Source organism: Somniosus microcephalus, unplaced genomic scaffold, assembly GCF_052327205.1.
Source record: "Somniosus microcephalus isolate GS21.2 unplaced genomic scaffold, FLI_Smic_1.0 unresolved_chr2, whole genome shotgun sequence".
Lineage (NCBI taxonomy): Eukaryota > Metazoa > Chordata > Chondrichthyes > Squaliformes > Somniosidae > Somniosus > Somniosus microcephalus.
Window position 1 is genome coordinate 86,719,901 of NW_028225180.1, and position 15,554 is coordinate 86,735,454.

Below are 15,554 nucleotides of genomic sequence, written 5' to 3' on the forward strand. Positions count from 1 at the left end.
AGGAGGGTGGGTAACCAGAGGACACAGATTGAAGATAATCGGTAAAAGAACCAGAGGGGAGATGAGGAGAATGTTTTTACGCAGCGAGTTGTTGTGATCTGGAATGCGCTGCCTGAAAGGGCGGTGGGAGCAGATTCAATAGTAACTTTCAAAAGGGAATTGGAGAAATACTTGAAGGGAAAAAATGTGCAGGGCTGTGGGGAGAGAGCAGGGGGGAGTGGGACTAAGTGGAGAGCTCTTTCAAAGAGCCGGCACAGGCACGATGGGCCGAATGGCCTCCTCCTGTGCGGTATCGTTCTGTGAATCTAATTAATGCTAACACAAGACAGTTCCTGTGCCCAATCCTCTCCTGAACGTGAATCAACTCAAAGCACTTGTGCTGGTGGGCCACGGCCTCTCTCAGCTCAGATGCCCCTTTCCCAACGCGTTTCCTTCCCCCCCACCGTATCTCCCTCGCTCCCTGCCCTACCTGGACCGAGCTCGTCATGGTGCTGAGGGCAAAGATGGTGGCGCAGTCCTTCACGGTCGATTGGCTGTCAAAGGCTCCCTGAGTGTCCAACAGCAACACAGCGACCTGGAGGCGAAAGACAGGGTTAAAACTCATGGGTAAACGGAGCACTCTCGGCAAACCGCTCCCGCTAACGAGGTGTCGGCCTGTAAACTCAGAGCCATGGGTGGGGGGGGGGGGCTCCTGTGCGAACTCAGCGGGTAAATGCTTGTTGAAACTTACAGAAATAGCTGAATTCCACGTTAAGATAGGCAGGATGAGATCACTGACACATCCTGAAGAAAGACAGAATGAAATAAAGTCAGAGAGAAGGAAAGAGAGAAAGAAAGAATGAAAGAAGGACAGAGAGAAAGAAAGACTTGCATTTCTACACTGCCTTTCACGTCCTGAGGCAGCCAATTTGCGCACAGCAAGCTCCCACAAACAGCTATGTGATAATGATCGGATCATCTGTTTTTATTGATGTTGGTTGAGGGATAAATATTGGCCCCAGGACACCGGGGAGAACTCCCCCCTGCTCTTCTTCCAATAGTGGCCATGAGCCGTGGGATCTTTTACATCCACCTGAGAGGGTAGATGGGGCCTCGGTTTAACGTCTCATCCGAAAGACGGCACCTCTGACAGTGGGGGGCTCCCTCAGTACTGCTCCTCCGATAGTGCGGCGCTCCCTCAGTACGGCCCCTCCGACAGTGCGGCGCTCCCTCAGTACTGCCCCTCCGACAGTGCGGCGCTCCCTCAGTACTGCCCCTCCGACAGTGCGGCGCTCCCTCAGTACTGCCCCTCCGACAGTGCGGCGCTCCCTCAGTACTGCTCCTCCGATAGTGCGGCGCTCCCTCAGTACGGCCCCTCCGACAGTGCGGCGCTCCCTCAGTACTGCCCCTCCGACAGTGCGGCGCTCCCTCAGTACTGCCCCTCCGACAGTGCGGCGCTCCCTCAGTACTGCCCCTCCGACAGTGCGGTGCTCCCTCAGTACCGCCCCTCCGACAGTGCGGCGCTCCCTCAGTACCGCCCCTCCGACAGTGCGGCGCTCCCTCAGTACTGCACCTCCGACAGTGCGGCGCTCCCTCAGTACTGCCCCTCCAACAGTGCGGCGCTCCCTCAGGACTGCCCCTCCGACAGTGCGGCGCTCCCTCAGTACTGCCCCTCCGACAGTGCGGCGCTCCCTCAGTACCGCCCCTCCGACAGTGCGGCGCTCCCTCAGTCCTGCCCCTCCGACAGTGCGGCGCTCCCTCAGTACTGACCCTCCGACGTGCGGCACTCCCTCAGTACTGCCGCTCCGACAGTGCGGCGCTCCCTCAGTAACGCCCCGCCCCGCCGACAGTGCGGCGCTCCCTCAGTACTACCCCTCCGACAGTGCGGTGCTCCTTCAGTACTGCCCCCTCTGACAGTGCGGCGCTCCCTCAGTACTGCCCCTCCGACAGTGCGGCGCTCCCTCAGCGCTGCCCCTCCGACAGTGCGGCGCTCCCTCAGTACCGCCCCTCCGACAGTGCGGCGCTCCCTCAGTACTGCCCCTCCGACAGTGCGGCGCTCCCTCAGCACTGCCCCTCCGACAGTGCGGCGCTCCCTCAGTACCGCCCCTCCGACAGTGAGGCGCTCCCTCGGTACTGCCCCTCCGACAGTGCGGCGCTCCCTCAGTAACGCCCCTCCGACAGTGCGGCGCTCCCTCAGTACTGCCCCTCCAACAGTGCGGCGCTCCCTCAGTACCACCCCTCCGAGAGTGCGGCGCCCCCTCAGTACCGCCCCTCCGACAGTGCGGCGCTCCCTCAGTACTGGCATTGGGAGCATCGGCCTGGATTATGGGGCTCAAGTCTCTGGAGTGGGGGATTGAACTCACGACCTGCTGACTCAGAGGCGAGAGAGAGTGAGCGAGAGTGCTACCCACTGAGCCACAGCATAGGAATGAAGTAAGGTCATGAGTGAAAGGTACCTGGGGCGAGGAACCTTTAAAAGGAGAGACTGACAGGGAGACTGTGCCCAGTGATGGAGAAGGGAAGGCCCCAAGGAGACAAAGTCAACGGGACTCTGTACCTTTGTTCCGTTTGGCTTCTGCACGACGAACACTTCTGTCCACATCTGGATGCCGTTGGTGTCTGGATCCGAGCCGCCTCGCCAGGAGAATCCGGTCAGGGGCTTGTCATCCCTGCCCATCCAGTTTGACGTCGATCCTGTTTTCTGGAATGGCAAACCAGGCTGAACTGTTACTGGGCAGACTCCAGTGCGTCCAGGCCCCGGGGGGGGGGGGGGCGGGGGCGGGGGATGCTCTTACACTCTCGGTAAACTTCAGCTCATCCCAAACTCTGCCTCTGCCCCGTGTTCTAACTCGCACCCAGTCCCGTTCGCCCATCACCCCCCCTGTGCTCGCTGACTTACACTGGCTCCCGGTCCGGCAACACCTTAAAATTCTCATCCTCGTTTTCAAATCCCTCCGTGGCCTCCTCGCCTCCCCTCCCTATCACTGTAACCTCCTCCAGCCCCTACAACCCTCCCTATCTCTGTAACCTCCTCCAGCCCTATAACCCTCCCTATCTCTGTAACCTCCTCCAGCCCCTACAACCCTCCCTATCTCTGTAACCTCCTCCAGCCCCTACAACTCTCCCTATCTCTGTAACCTCCTCCAGCCCCTACAACCCTCCCTATCACTGTAACCTCCTCCAGCCCCACAAACCTCCCTATCTCTGTAACCTCCTCCAGCCCTATAACCCTCCCTATCTCTGTAACCTCCTCCAGCCCCTACACCCTCCCTATCTCTGTAACCTCCTCCAGCCCCTACAACTCTCCCTATCTCTGTAACCTCCTCCAGCCCCTACAACCCTCCCTATCTCTGTAACCTCCTCCAGCCCCTACAACTCTCCCTATCTCTGTAACCTCCTCCAGCCCCTACAACCCTCCCTATCACTGTAACCTCCTCCAGCCCCACAAACCTCCCTATCTCTGTAACCTCCTCCAGCCCTATAACCCTCCCTATCTCTGTAACCTCCTCCAGCCCCTACACCCTCCCTATCTCTGTAACCTCCTCCAGCCCCCTACAACCCTCCCTATCACTGTAACCTCCTCCAGCCCCCCACAAACCTCCCTATCTCTGTAACCTCCTCCAGTCCCTACAACCCTCCCTATCACTGTAACCTCCTCCAACCCCCTACAACCCTCCCTATCACTGTAACCTCCTCCAGCCCCCTACAACCCTCCCTATCTCTGTAACCTCCTCCAGCCCTACAACCCTCCCTATCTCTGTAACCTCCTCCAGCCCTACAACCCTCCCTATCTCGTAACCTCATCCAGCCCTACAACCCTCCCTATCACTGTAACCTCCTTCAGCCCCTACAACCCTCCCTATCTCTGTAACCTCATCCAGCCCCTACAACCCTCCCTATCTCTGTAACCTCCTCCAGCCCTACAACCCTCCCTATCTCTGTAACCTCCTCCAGCCCTACAACCCTCCCTATCTCTGTAACCTCCTCCAGCCCTACAACCCTCCCTATCTCTGTAACCTCATCCAGCCCTACAACCCTCCCTATCTCTGTAACCTCCTCCAGCCCCTACACCCCTCCCTATCACTGTAACCTCCTTCAGCCCCTACAACCCTCCCTATCTCTGTAACCTCCTCCAGCCCCTACAACCCTCCCTATCATTGTAACCTCCTCCAGCCCTACAACCCTCCCTATCTCTGTAACCTCCTACAGCCCCTACACCCCTCCCTATCTCTGTAACCTCCTCCAACGCTACAACCCTCCCTATCTCTGTAACCGCCTCCAGCCCTACAACCCTCCCTATCTCTGTAACCTCCTCCAGCCCTACAACCCTCCCTATCTCTGTAACCTCCTCCAGCCCTACAACCCTCCCTATCTCTGTAACCTCATCCAGCCCCACACCCCTCCCTATCTCTGTAACCTCCTCCAACGCTACAACCCTCCCTATCTTTGTAACCTCCTCCAGCCCCTACACCCCTCCCTATCTCTGTAACCTCCTCCAGCCCCTACACCCCTCCTTATGTCTGTAACCTCCTCCAGCCCTACAACTCTCCCTATCTCTGTAACCTCCTCCAGCCCTACAACCCTCCCTATCTCTGTAACCTCCTCCAGCCCTACACCCCTCCCTATCTCTGTAACCTCCTCCAGCCCAACAACCCTCCGAGATAGGGGCAGAGATTTAAAGTAATTGGTAGAAGGATTAGAGGGGAGTTGAGGATAAATGTTTTCGCCCAGAGGGTGGTGGAGGTCTGGAACTCGCTGCCTGAAAGGGTGGTGGAGGCAGAGACCCTCATCGCATTTAAAAAGTACTTGGATATGCACTTGAAGTGCCATAACCCACAGGGCTACGGACCGAGAGCTGGAAAGTGGGATTAGTCTCTTAGTCGGCCGGCACAGACACGATGGGACAAATGGCCTCCTTCCGTGCTGTAAATTTCTATGATTCTATGAGATCTCTGCGCTCCTCCAATTCTGGCCTCTTGCGCATCGGACATCAGAGAAAGCATAATAAGGCGCCATGCTGACCAAATCATAAAGTCATCCGAAAAGGGACAACCTACACCACCACTCTATACATCTAACGATGAAGTAGAGATACCCATATCTACCTCCGATTTCCATCGCTCCACCATTGGCGGCCGTGCCTTCAGCCGCCTGGGCCCCTAAACTCTGGGATTCCCTCCCTAAACCTCTCCACCTTTAAGTCAGCCATTTGGGACTGAGATGAGGAGAAATTTCTTCACTCAGAGGGCGGTGAATCTTTGGAATTCTCTACCCCAGATGGCTGTGGAGACTCAGTCGTTGAGAATATTCAAGACAGAGATCGATAGATTTTTGGACTCTGGGGGAATCGAGGGATATGGGGATCGGGCGGGAAAGTGGAGATGAGGTCGAAGATCAGTCATGATCTTATTGAATGGCGGAGCAGGCTCGAGGGGCCGAATAGCCGACTCCTGCTCCTATTTCTTATGCTCTTATGTAAGTCGCGATGAGTACCCCTTGTAAGCAGAAACGCCTATATTGGGAGATAATACCTGCTTGTACATGAATCGTAGCAAGAAGTCCAGCAAGAAGGATTTTCCCTTGCGGAAGGCACCAGCGACCGACAGCACCATCACGTTGAGGTCGCGAATGGTGTCCCGCAGCAGGATGCTCTCCAGGGCCTTCTCGTCGAGCGCGAAGCTGTGGTCCTCCTTGCGGACGTGGATGATCTGCACAGACTTGGCCCCCGGGCACGTCATGTCGTCGCCGGCTGCAGAAAGGGGACAGAGTGGGGCCCTGAGTTACTCTCCAGTGTAGCGGGACGGGACGGGGGCCGCAGTCTCTAGCGGGCCTGTCGAACGGTGACGTTTATATCGCGCCTTTAAAAGAAAGAATTTGCATTTCTCCCGCGCCTTTCACCGCCTCAGGACGTCCCAAAGCGTTTCACGGCCAATCAATCACTTTTTTTGAAGTGTGCTCACAGTTGTAATGTGGGAAACGCGGCAGCCAATTTGTGCACAGCAAGCTCCCACAATCATAAATGTGATAAAGACCAGATCATCTGTTTTTGGTGATGTTGGTTGAGGGATAAATATTGGCCCCAGGACACCGGGGAGGACTCCCCCTGCTCTTCTTCCATTAGTGGCCGTGGGATCTTTTACATCCACCCGAGAGGGCAGACAGGCCTCGGTTTAACGTTTCATCCGAAAGACGGCACCTTCGACAGTGCGACGCTCCCTCAGTACCGCCCCTCTGACAGTGCGGCGCTCCCTCAGTACCGCCCCTCCGACAGTGCGGCGCTCCCTCAGTACCGCCCCTCCGACAGTGCGGCGCTCCCTCAGTACCGCCCCTCCGACAGTGCGGCGCTCCCTCAGTACCGCCCCTCCGACAGTGCGGCGCTCCCTCAGTACAGCCCCTCCGACAGTGCGGCGCTCCCTCAGTACCGCCCCTCCGACAGTGCGGCGCTCCCTCAGTACCGCCCCTCCGACAGTGCGGCGCTCCCTCAGTACCGCCCCTCCGACAGTGCGGCGCTCCCTCAGTACCGCCCCTCATACAGTGCGGCGCTCCCTCAGTACCGCCCCTCCGACAGTGCGGCGCTCCCTCAGTACTGCCCCTCCAACCGTGCGGCGCTCCCTCAGTACTGCCCCTCCGACAGTGCGGTGCTCCCTCAGTACTGCCCCTCCGACAGTGCGGCGCTCCCTCAGTACTGCCCCTCCTACAGTGCGGCCTTCCCTCAGTACTGCCCCTCCGACAGTGCGGCGCTCCCTCAGTACTGCCCCTCCGACAGTGCGGCACTCCCTCAGTACAGCCCCTCCGACAGTGCGGCGCTCCCTCAGTACTGCCCCTCATACAGTGTGACATTCCCTCAGTACTGCCCCTCTGACAGTGCGGCGCTCCCTCAGTACTGCCCCTCTGACAGTGCGGCGCTCCCTCAGTACTGCCCCTCCGACAGTGCGGCGCTCCCTCAGTACTGCCCCCCCGACAGTGCGGCGCTCCCTCAGTACTGCCTCTCCGACAGTGCGGCGCTCCTTCAGTGCTGCCCCTCCGACAGTGCGTCGATCCCTCAGTACTGCCCCCCCCGACAATGCGGCGCTCCCTCAGTACTGCCCCCCCTGACAGTGCGGCGCTCCCTCAGTACTGTCCCTCCGACAGTGCACGCTCCCTCAGTACTGCCCCTCCGACAGTGCGGCGCTGCCTCAGTACCGCCCCTCCGACAGTGCGGCGCTCCCTCAGTACTGGAGCCGGGGAGTGTCGGCCTGGATTATGGGAGTCGGGTCTCTGGAGTGGAAGAGGATCGTAGCACAAAACCTCCTCACGTTGCGTGGCGGAGTGTGTAGATCCTGTGCCCTGGCTGTACTTTAACAGGAGGATAAGGGAGATGCTTTGAGATGGGTCCTTGTGTGGTGCATCGTAGGGTATGGTACCTACCATTGCAGACCCGGGATGGACCCAGCTTCGATCCCCTGCCCGTGCTAAGTTAACCAGTCTTGGCCAGGGCCGGAGTGGGGTTGTTACAACTGGTCTCAGTGTGGCTAGGCTGCGGGAGGGTAAAAATTAGCTGGGGCTCCTGCTCTCGGTCCGCTGACCCCCTGGGTTAAAGCGCCCGAGTGCAGAGGACAGCTTCAGGCTCAGCTCTAGTGCCCTCCCTGGAGGAATAGGCTGCTGCTGCTCACTGTGGTGTTCGGTCGGTGGCGTCTACCAGAGTCGAATAGCTCGCCGACGCTAAAGGTCCAGACGCCAATGGCCAATGGCCAGGCACTTGAGGGCAGCTGGAGTCTGTGGAATCCGCACTCCAACACCCACACACCCTCCCCCCCTCCCCACCAGCAAGCAGTTTGCATCTTTAGAAGAGGTATGCGGGAAATGGAGGCAAAACACATGGGGAGGGAGAGACAACACGGTCACACGATCAGCCGAGGGTCATTCTCGGAGCCAACGGCTGCGGCAGCTTGAATCCGCGCACCGGTTTCCCGTTTTAAAATCGAAGGGGCGGAAGTAAACTCCCAGACCTCAAGTCCTTGCAAGTGACAGGGCGCCGCGGAACCTTGGAGAGGCAGCGAACTGTGCAAATCCACCACCGCTGGGATTCTCCTCAAGGCACTGGCCGGAGATTCAGCCGCGACCCCGCTGCCTGCAATAATCTGACATCAGGAAACCTGTAATTAAAAAGGGTGCAGCAATAAAACGAAGGCAGCACTGAAAACAAAACTGTGGGACAATTACTTTGGTGTTGGACTTATTTAAGCAATATTACTTTCCGGGAAGTCATTCAGAGATTTTTATGTAATTACTTAACCTATTAAAAACCCTCAAATATTTATTTACAATCAGACTGCACAGGAGGAGGCCATTCGGCCCATCGTGCCTGTGCCGGCTCTTTGAACGAGCTCTCCAATTAGTCCCACTCCCCCCTGCTCTCTCCCCACAGCCCTGCACATTCGTCCTTTTCCAGTATTTCTCCAATTCCCTTTTGAAAGTTACTATTGAATCTGCTTCCACCGCCCTTTCAGGCAGCGCATTCCAGATCACAACAACTCGCTGTAAAAACATTCTCCTCATCTCCCCTCTGGTTCTTTTCCCGATTCTCTTCAATCTGTGTCCTCTGGTTACCGACCCTCCTGCCACGGGAAACACTTTCTCCACATTTAGTCTCATCTCTTAATCCTATAAGCTGACAAATCATTCGAATATATTATTAAATTACTGTTTAAATATCTTTCGGAAAAGTTATTCTCATTATTTTCCTTACTTTGCAATCCATACGGACTCCAGCCCATTAAAAATCGCTAAAATATTACCTGTTTGCCATTATTTTGTTTATAGAATCCAAGGGACTCAATCATTCATCAAACTATATTTTGCGGTCGCTGTTTAAAATCGGACGTTAAAAATTTATCCTGGGTTTTTCCTAACCTAAAATTGTGATCTAATTAATGGAGTTTGTTAATGCACTGGATATGTTATTTTTAAATATATAATAAATTTACTGTTTAAACTCTAATTGAGCAATTATCCTCCTTAGAGTTCGTACCAATTTCAACCCATTTCAAACCCCTAAAATGTGTATTGCTTCTGTCCGGTAAAAGTGACTTGAGTTATTAACACAGAAGATCATTTTTAAAATGAAAATAAATGAATTTAGTGTCTCACAAACGAGATAAAATCAATTCTGGGGCTTTGATCATATTCTGTATGATGACATAACCCAATGAATGAGAAATATCGACTTTCTTTGCTGCTGTCCTGTGTATAAAGCAAATTAGTGATCCAGCACAAAAATGATTCCTTTTACAATAATACATCTCTCAAATCTATTTCAAAGTTATTGATCTTTTAAAGTTATCGATTTTAAGTTATTAATTTGAAGTGATTCCATTTAAATTAATTAAAAGTTATTAATTTTACATATTGATGTTAAGTTAATCATTTCAAGTTATTAATTGTAAGTTATTGATTTTGATTATTTATTTCAAGTTATTGATTTTAATTATTCATTTTAAGTGATTGACTTTAAACTGAGATGTTGAATAATTGATATACAGTAATCACACTCCAGCCCATCACCCTCACTCCAATCCCACTCCGGCCCATCACCCTCACTCCAATCCCACTCCGGCCCATCACCCTCACTCCAATCCCACTCCAGCCCATCACTCTCACTCCAATCCCACTCCAGCCCATCACTCTCACTCCAATCCCACTCCAGCCCATCACCCTCACTCCAATCCCACTCCAGCCCATCACCCTCACTCCAATCCCACTCCAGCCCATCACTCTCACTCCAATCCCACTCCAGCCCATCACCCTCACTCCAATCCCACTCCAGCCCATCACCCTCACTCCAATCCCACTCCGGCCCATCACCCTCACTCCAATCCCACTCCAGCCCATCACTCTCACTCCAATCCCACTCCAGCCCATCACCCTCACTCCAATCCCACTCCAGCCCATCACCCTCACTCCAATCCCACTCCAGCCCATCACCCTCACTCCAATCCCACTCCGGCCCATCACCCTCACTCCAATCCCACTCCAGCCCATCACTCTCACTCCAATCCCACTCCAGCCCATCACCCTCACTCCAATCCCACTCCAGCCCATCAACCTCACTCCAATCCCACTCCAGCCCATCACCCTCACTCCAATCACACTCCAGCCCATCACCCTCACTCCAATCCCACTCCGGCCCATCACTCTCACTCCAATCCCACTCCAGCCCATCACCCTCACTCCAATCCCACTCCAGCCCATCACCCTCACTCCAATCCCACTCCGGCCCATCACTCTCACTCCAATCCCACTCCAGCCCATCACTGTCACTCCAATCCCACTCCAGCCCATCACTCTCACTCCAATCCCACTCCAGCCCATCACCCTCACTCCAATCCCACTCCAGCCCATCACCCTCACTCCAATCCCACTCCAGCCCATCACCCTCACTCCAATCACACTCCAGCCCATCACCCTCACTCCAATCCCACTCCGGCCCATCACTCTCACTCCAATCCCACTCCAGCCCATCACCCTCACTCCAATCCCACTCCGGCCCATCACTCTCACTCCAATCCCACTCCAGCCCATCACCCTCACTCCAATCACACTCCAGCCCATCACCCTCACTCCAATCCCACTCCGGCCCATCACTCTCACTCCAATCCCACTCCAGCCCATCACTCTCACTCCAATCCCACTCCAGCCCATCACTGTCACTCCAATCCCACTCCGGCCCATCACCCTCACTCCAATCCCACTCCAGCCCATCACCCTCACTCCAATCCCACTCCAGCCCATCACCCTCACTCCAATCCCACTCCAGCCCATCACTGTCACTCCAATCCCACTCCAGCCCATTACCCTCACTCCAATCCCACTCCAGCCCATCACTGTCACTCCAATCCCACTCCGGCCCATCACCCTCACTCCAATCCCACTCCAGCCCATCATCCTCACTCCAATCCCACTCCAGCCCATCACTGTCACTCCAATCCCACTCCAGCCCATCACTCTCACTCTAATCCCACTCCAGCCCATCACTGTCACTCCAATCCCACTCCAGCCCATCACTGTCACTCCAATCCCACTCCAGCCCATCACCCTCACTCCAATCCCACTCCAGCCCATCACCCTCACTCCAATCCCACTCCAGCCCATCACCCTCAATCCAATCCCACTCCAGCCCATCACCCTCACTCCAATCCCACTCCAGCCCATCACTCTCACTCCAATTCCACTCCAGCCCAGCACCCTCACTCCAATCCCACTCCAGCCCATCACTCACTCCAATCCCACTCCAGCCCATCACCCTCACTCCAATCCCACTCCAGCCCATCACTCTCACTCCAGTCCCACTCCAGCCCATCACCCTCACTCCAATCACACTCCAGCCCAACACACTCACTCCAATCCCACTCCAGCCCATCACCCTCACTCCAATCCCACTCCGGCCCATCACTCTCACTCCAATCCCACTCCAGCCCATCACTGTCACTCCAATCCCACTCCGGCCCATCACCCTCACTCCAATCCCACTCCAGCCCATCACCCTCACTCCAATCCCACTCCAGCCCATCACCCTCACTCCAATCCCACTCCAGCCCATCACTGTCACTCCAATCCCACTCCAGCCCCCCACTCCAGCCCATCACTCTCACTCCAATCCCACTCCAGCCCATCACCCTCACTCCAATCCCACTCCAGCCCATCACTCTCACTCCAATCCCACTCCAGCCCATCACCCTCACTCCAATCCCACTCCAGCCCATCACCCTCACTCCAATCCCACTCCAGCCCATCACTCTCACTCCAATCCCACTCCAGCCCATCACTCTCACTCCAATCCCACTCCAGCCCATCACTCTCACTCCAATCCCACTCCAGCCCATCACTCTCACTCCAAACCCACTCCAGCCCATCACCCTCACTCCAATCCCACTCCAGCCCATCACTCTCACTCCAATCCCACTCCAGCCCATCACCCTCACTCCAATCCCACTCCAGCCCATCACCCTCACTCCAATCCCACTCCAGCCCATCACTGTCACTCCAATCCCACTCCAGCCCATCACTGTCACTCCAATCCCACTCCAGCCCATCACCCTCACTCCAATCCCACTCCAGCCCATCACCCTCACTCCAATCCCACTCCAGCCCATCACCCTCACTCCAATCCCACTCCAGCCCATCACCCTCACTCCAATCCCACTCCAGCCCATCACTCTCACTCCAATCCCACTCCAGCCCATCACTCTCACTCCAATCCCACTCCAGCCCATCACCCTCACTCCAATCCCACTCCAGCCCATCACTCTCACTCCAATTCCACTCCAGCCCATCACCCTCACTCCAATCCCACTCCAGCCCATCACTCTCACTCCAATCCCACTCCAGCCCATCACCCTCACTCCAATCCCACTCCAGCCCATCACTCTCACTCCAATCCCACTCCAGCCCATCACCCTCACTCCAATCCCACTCCAGCCCATCACCCTCACTCCAATCCCACCCCAGCCCATCACCGTCACTCCAATCACACTCCAGCCCATCACCCTCACTCCAATCCCACTCCAGCCCATCACGGTCACTCCAATCCCACTCCAGCCCATCACTGTCACTCCAATCTCACTCCAGCCCATCACCCTCACTCCAATCCCACTCCAGCCCATCTCTCTCACTCCACTCCAGTCCATCATTTTCACTCCAATCCCACTCCAGCCCATTACGTTCACTCCAATCCCACTCCAGTCCATCATTTTCACTCCAATCCCTCTCCAGCCCATCACTTTCACTCCAATCTCACTCCAGCCCATCAGTGTCACTCCAATCCCACTCCAGTCCATCACTCTCACTCCAATCCCACTCCAGCCCATCAGTCACTCCAATCCCACTCCAGCCCATCACTTTCACTCCAATCCCACTCCAGCCCATCACTTTCACTCCAATCTCACTCCAGCCCATCAGTGTCACTCCAATCCCACTCCAGCCCATCACTCTCACTCCAATCCCACTCCAGCCCATTACCCTCACTCCAATCCCACTCCAGCCCATCACCCTCACTCCAATCCCACTCCAGCCCATCACCCTCACTCCAATCCCACTCCAGCCCATCACCCTCACTCCAATCACACTCCAGCCCATCACCCTCACTCCAATCCCACTCCAGCCCATCACCCTCACTCCAATCCCACTCCAGCCCATCACTCTCACTCCAATCCCACTCCAGCCCATCACCCTCACTCCAATCACACTCCAGCCCATCACCCTCACTCCAATCCCAGAAACATTAACTGAGTTTAGGGTTGAATTCTCTGTTTATCCCCTGCCAGCCTCACCCTCTGCCTCTCCCTCCACACCCTATTCCACTCTAACAACAGCCATGATCAGTATTATTAAGATGAATATCCCCACATTGCTGCTCCCTGGTTGCCATCCAACTATGTTACCTCCGTTGCTGTGGAAACCTCCTGGCCCCGCCCCCAGACCCAGACCCCTGGCTTCGCCCACAGACCCCGCCCCCGGCCGCAGCGCCCTCTGGGAGTTGCAGTCCCTCCCCTGGACTACAGCTCCCGGCACGCCCCGCGCCGCAAGCAGGCGCCGCTTTGCCGAGGAGGGTGCGGCCGAGCACCAAGAGTCGCCCCTGCCTGGTCCTCCCAACCTGCCTTAGCGCCCCTTATGACCTAGATAGGAATTGCAGCCCTCAAATCACTCCTATTGTACAATACACATCTATCTATACGTATATATATTCATATTTATACTATTTTTAGACAGATATATGTGTCTATGTATATATATAAAAATGTATATATATTTATCCTATATTTATGCATAAATATGTATATATTTTTAAACTAGATTTATGCATATTTATATAAATTTACTAGATTTATGCATAAATATGTATATGTACTTATATTTTTATTAGATTTATGCATAAATATGTATTATGTACTTATATTTTTATTAGATTTTTGCATAAATATGTATATATTTTTTAACTAGATTTATGCATAAATATTTATATAAATTTACTAGATTTATGCATAAGTATGTATATGTACTTATATTTTTACTAGATTTATGCATAAATATGTATATATTTTTATCCTACATTTATACATAAATATGTATATATCTTTGTATTTTTACTCTATACATATATATGTATATATATTTATATTTATACATTTTTTTTTACATGTGCCGTTCCCCCCTCCCATGGCCTATTTTCTCACTGTGCTGCCTGCGGTGGCAGTGAGTCACACAGATCGGGAGACTCCAGGTTCAGTTTTCAGTCGGCGGTGAGCTTGCTTGGGGCTCGCTGGGTTACAGAGGGCAAATCCATCCTGGGTTCCTGCTCTTCATCACGCTGCAGTCACCCATCTGGAAACTGAGGCAGGTGGGCATTGGGTGAGGGTGGGATTGGACCGGGCTGTGATGCCCCCCACAGTTGAATAGCCAGCCAAGAGGCGCTGTCTTGGCTCAGACATAAAGAATGGCCAATTGGGTGCGGTTGTGGCAGCTATGGAATTCTAACTCAGCAAGAAAATTAGCAAGAAAAGCGCAAAAAGTATTTGCAATTACACCACACCTTTCGTGTGCTCATTGACTCATAGAATGGTTACTGCACAGGAAGAGGCCATTCAGCCCCTCGAGCCTGTTACAGTGTGTTAGGGTATCACAGGCCAACATAATTAAACGCAGAGAGCGCTGGGAAACTTGACCTAAACTGCTAAAATGCTGAGCAAAATAACGATCTAAATGGAATATTGTGACCCAAATAACAAAACCACAGAAGCATTTCATACAGCCCAGGTTCAGACACACGACTGTCACAGGCAGGTTGAGCTCAAGGAGTGTTAAGAACCACAAACAAAGCGATGTCTGCAGTTTTTCTAAGTAAGATGTATACATGCAAAATAACGTGTTCGTTTTTGTGGTTTTCGAGCATAAAAGCAGCTGTCGCTTGCTGTAAAATCAATCCTCTTGGCCTTTGATGGAAGAGGGATTTCTCCCTGTGTGTACTTGAATAAAGCGATCTTTGTACCGTACCGAATTCTCATCTGAGTCCTTATCAACCACAACACACAGGAACAGGAGGAGGCCATTCAGCCCCCTTGAGCCTGTTACACAGGAACAGGAGGAGGACATTCAGCCCCCTCGAGCCTGTTACACAGGAACAGGAGGCCATTCATCCCCCTCGAGCCTGTTACACAGGAACAGAAGGAGGCCGTTCAGCCACTCGAGCTTGTTACACAGGAACAGGAGGCCATTCATCCCCCTCGAGCCTGTTACACAGGAACAGGAGGAGGCCATTCAGCCCCTCGAGCTTGTTACACAGGAACAGGAGGAGGCCATTCAGCCCCTCGAGCCTGTTACACAGGAACAGGAGGAGGCCATTCAGCCCCTCGAGCGTGTTACACAGGAACAGGAGGAGGCCATTCAGCCCCTCGAGCCTGTTACACAGGAACAGGAGGAGGTCATTCAGCCCCTCGAGCCTGTTATGTGGGAACAGGGGGAGGCCATTCAGCCCCCTCGAGCGTGTTACACAGGAACAGGAGGAGGCCATTCAGCCCCTCGAGCCTGTTACACAGGAACAG

The 15,554-nt window shown here is 54.3% G+C and overlaps 1 protein-coding gene across 3 annotated transcripts in view; it reads right to left on the bottom strand.

Moving 5' to 3' along the window:
• Positions 1–15,554, bottom strand: part of LOC147092955 (atlastin-3-like) — a 28,942-nt gene that overhangs the window by 12,520 nt on the left and 868 nt on the right. The window contains exons 1-5 of one of the 3 annotated variants that reach the window (XM_085976285.1): positions 13,363–13,425; positions 7,968–8,114; positions 5,511–5,728; positions 2,537–2,680; positions 470–574 (exon numbers count right to left, since the gene is read on the bottom strand). In XM_085976285.1, coding sequence (XP_085832411.1) covers positions 470–574; positions 2,537–2,680; positions 5,511–5,717 — 456 coding nt within the window. In that variant the 5' untranslated portion in view covers positions 5,718–5,728; positions 7,968–8,114; positions 13,363–13,425. Of the gene's footprint in view, positions 1–469; positions 575–2,536; positions 2,681–5,510; positions 6,554–7,967; positions 8,115–13,362; positions 13,426–15,554 lie in introns of those variants that run through there. The other 2 variants (XM_085976286.1, XM_085976287.1) reach the window with 2 other exon arrangements.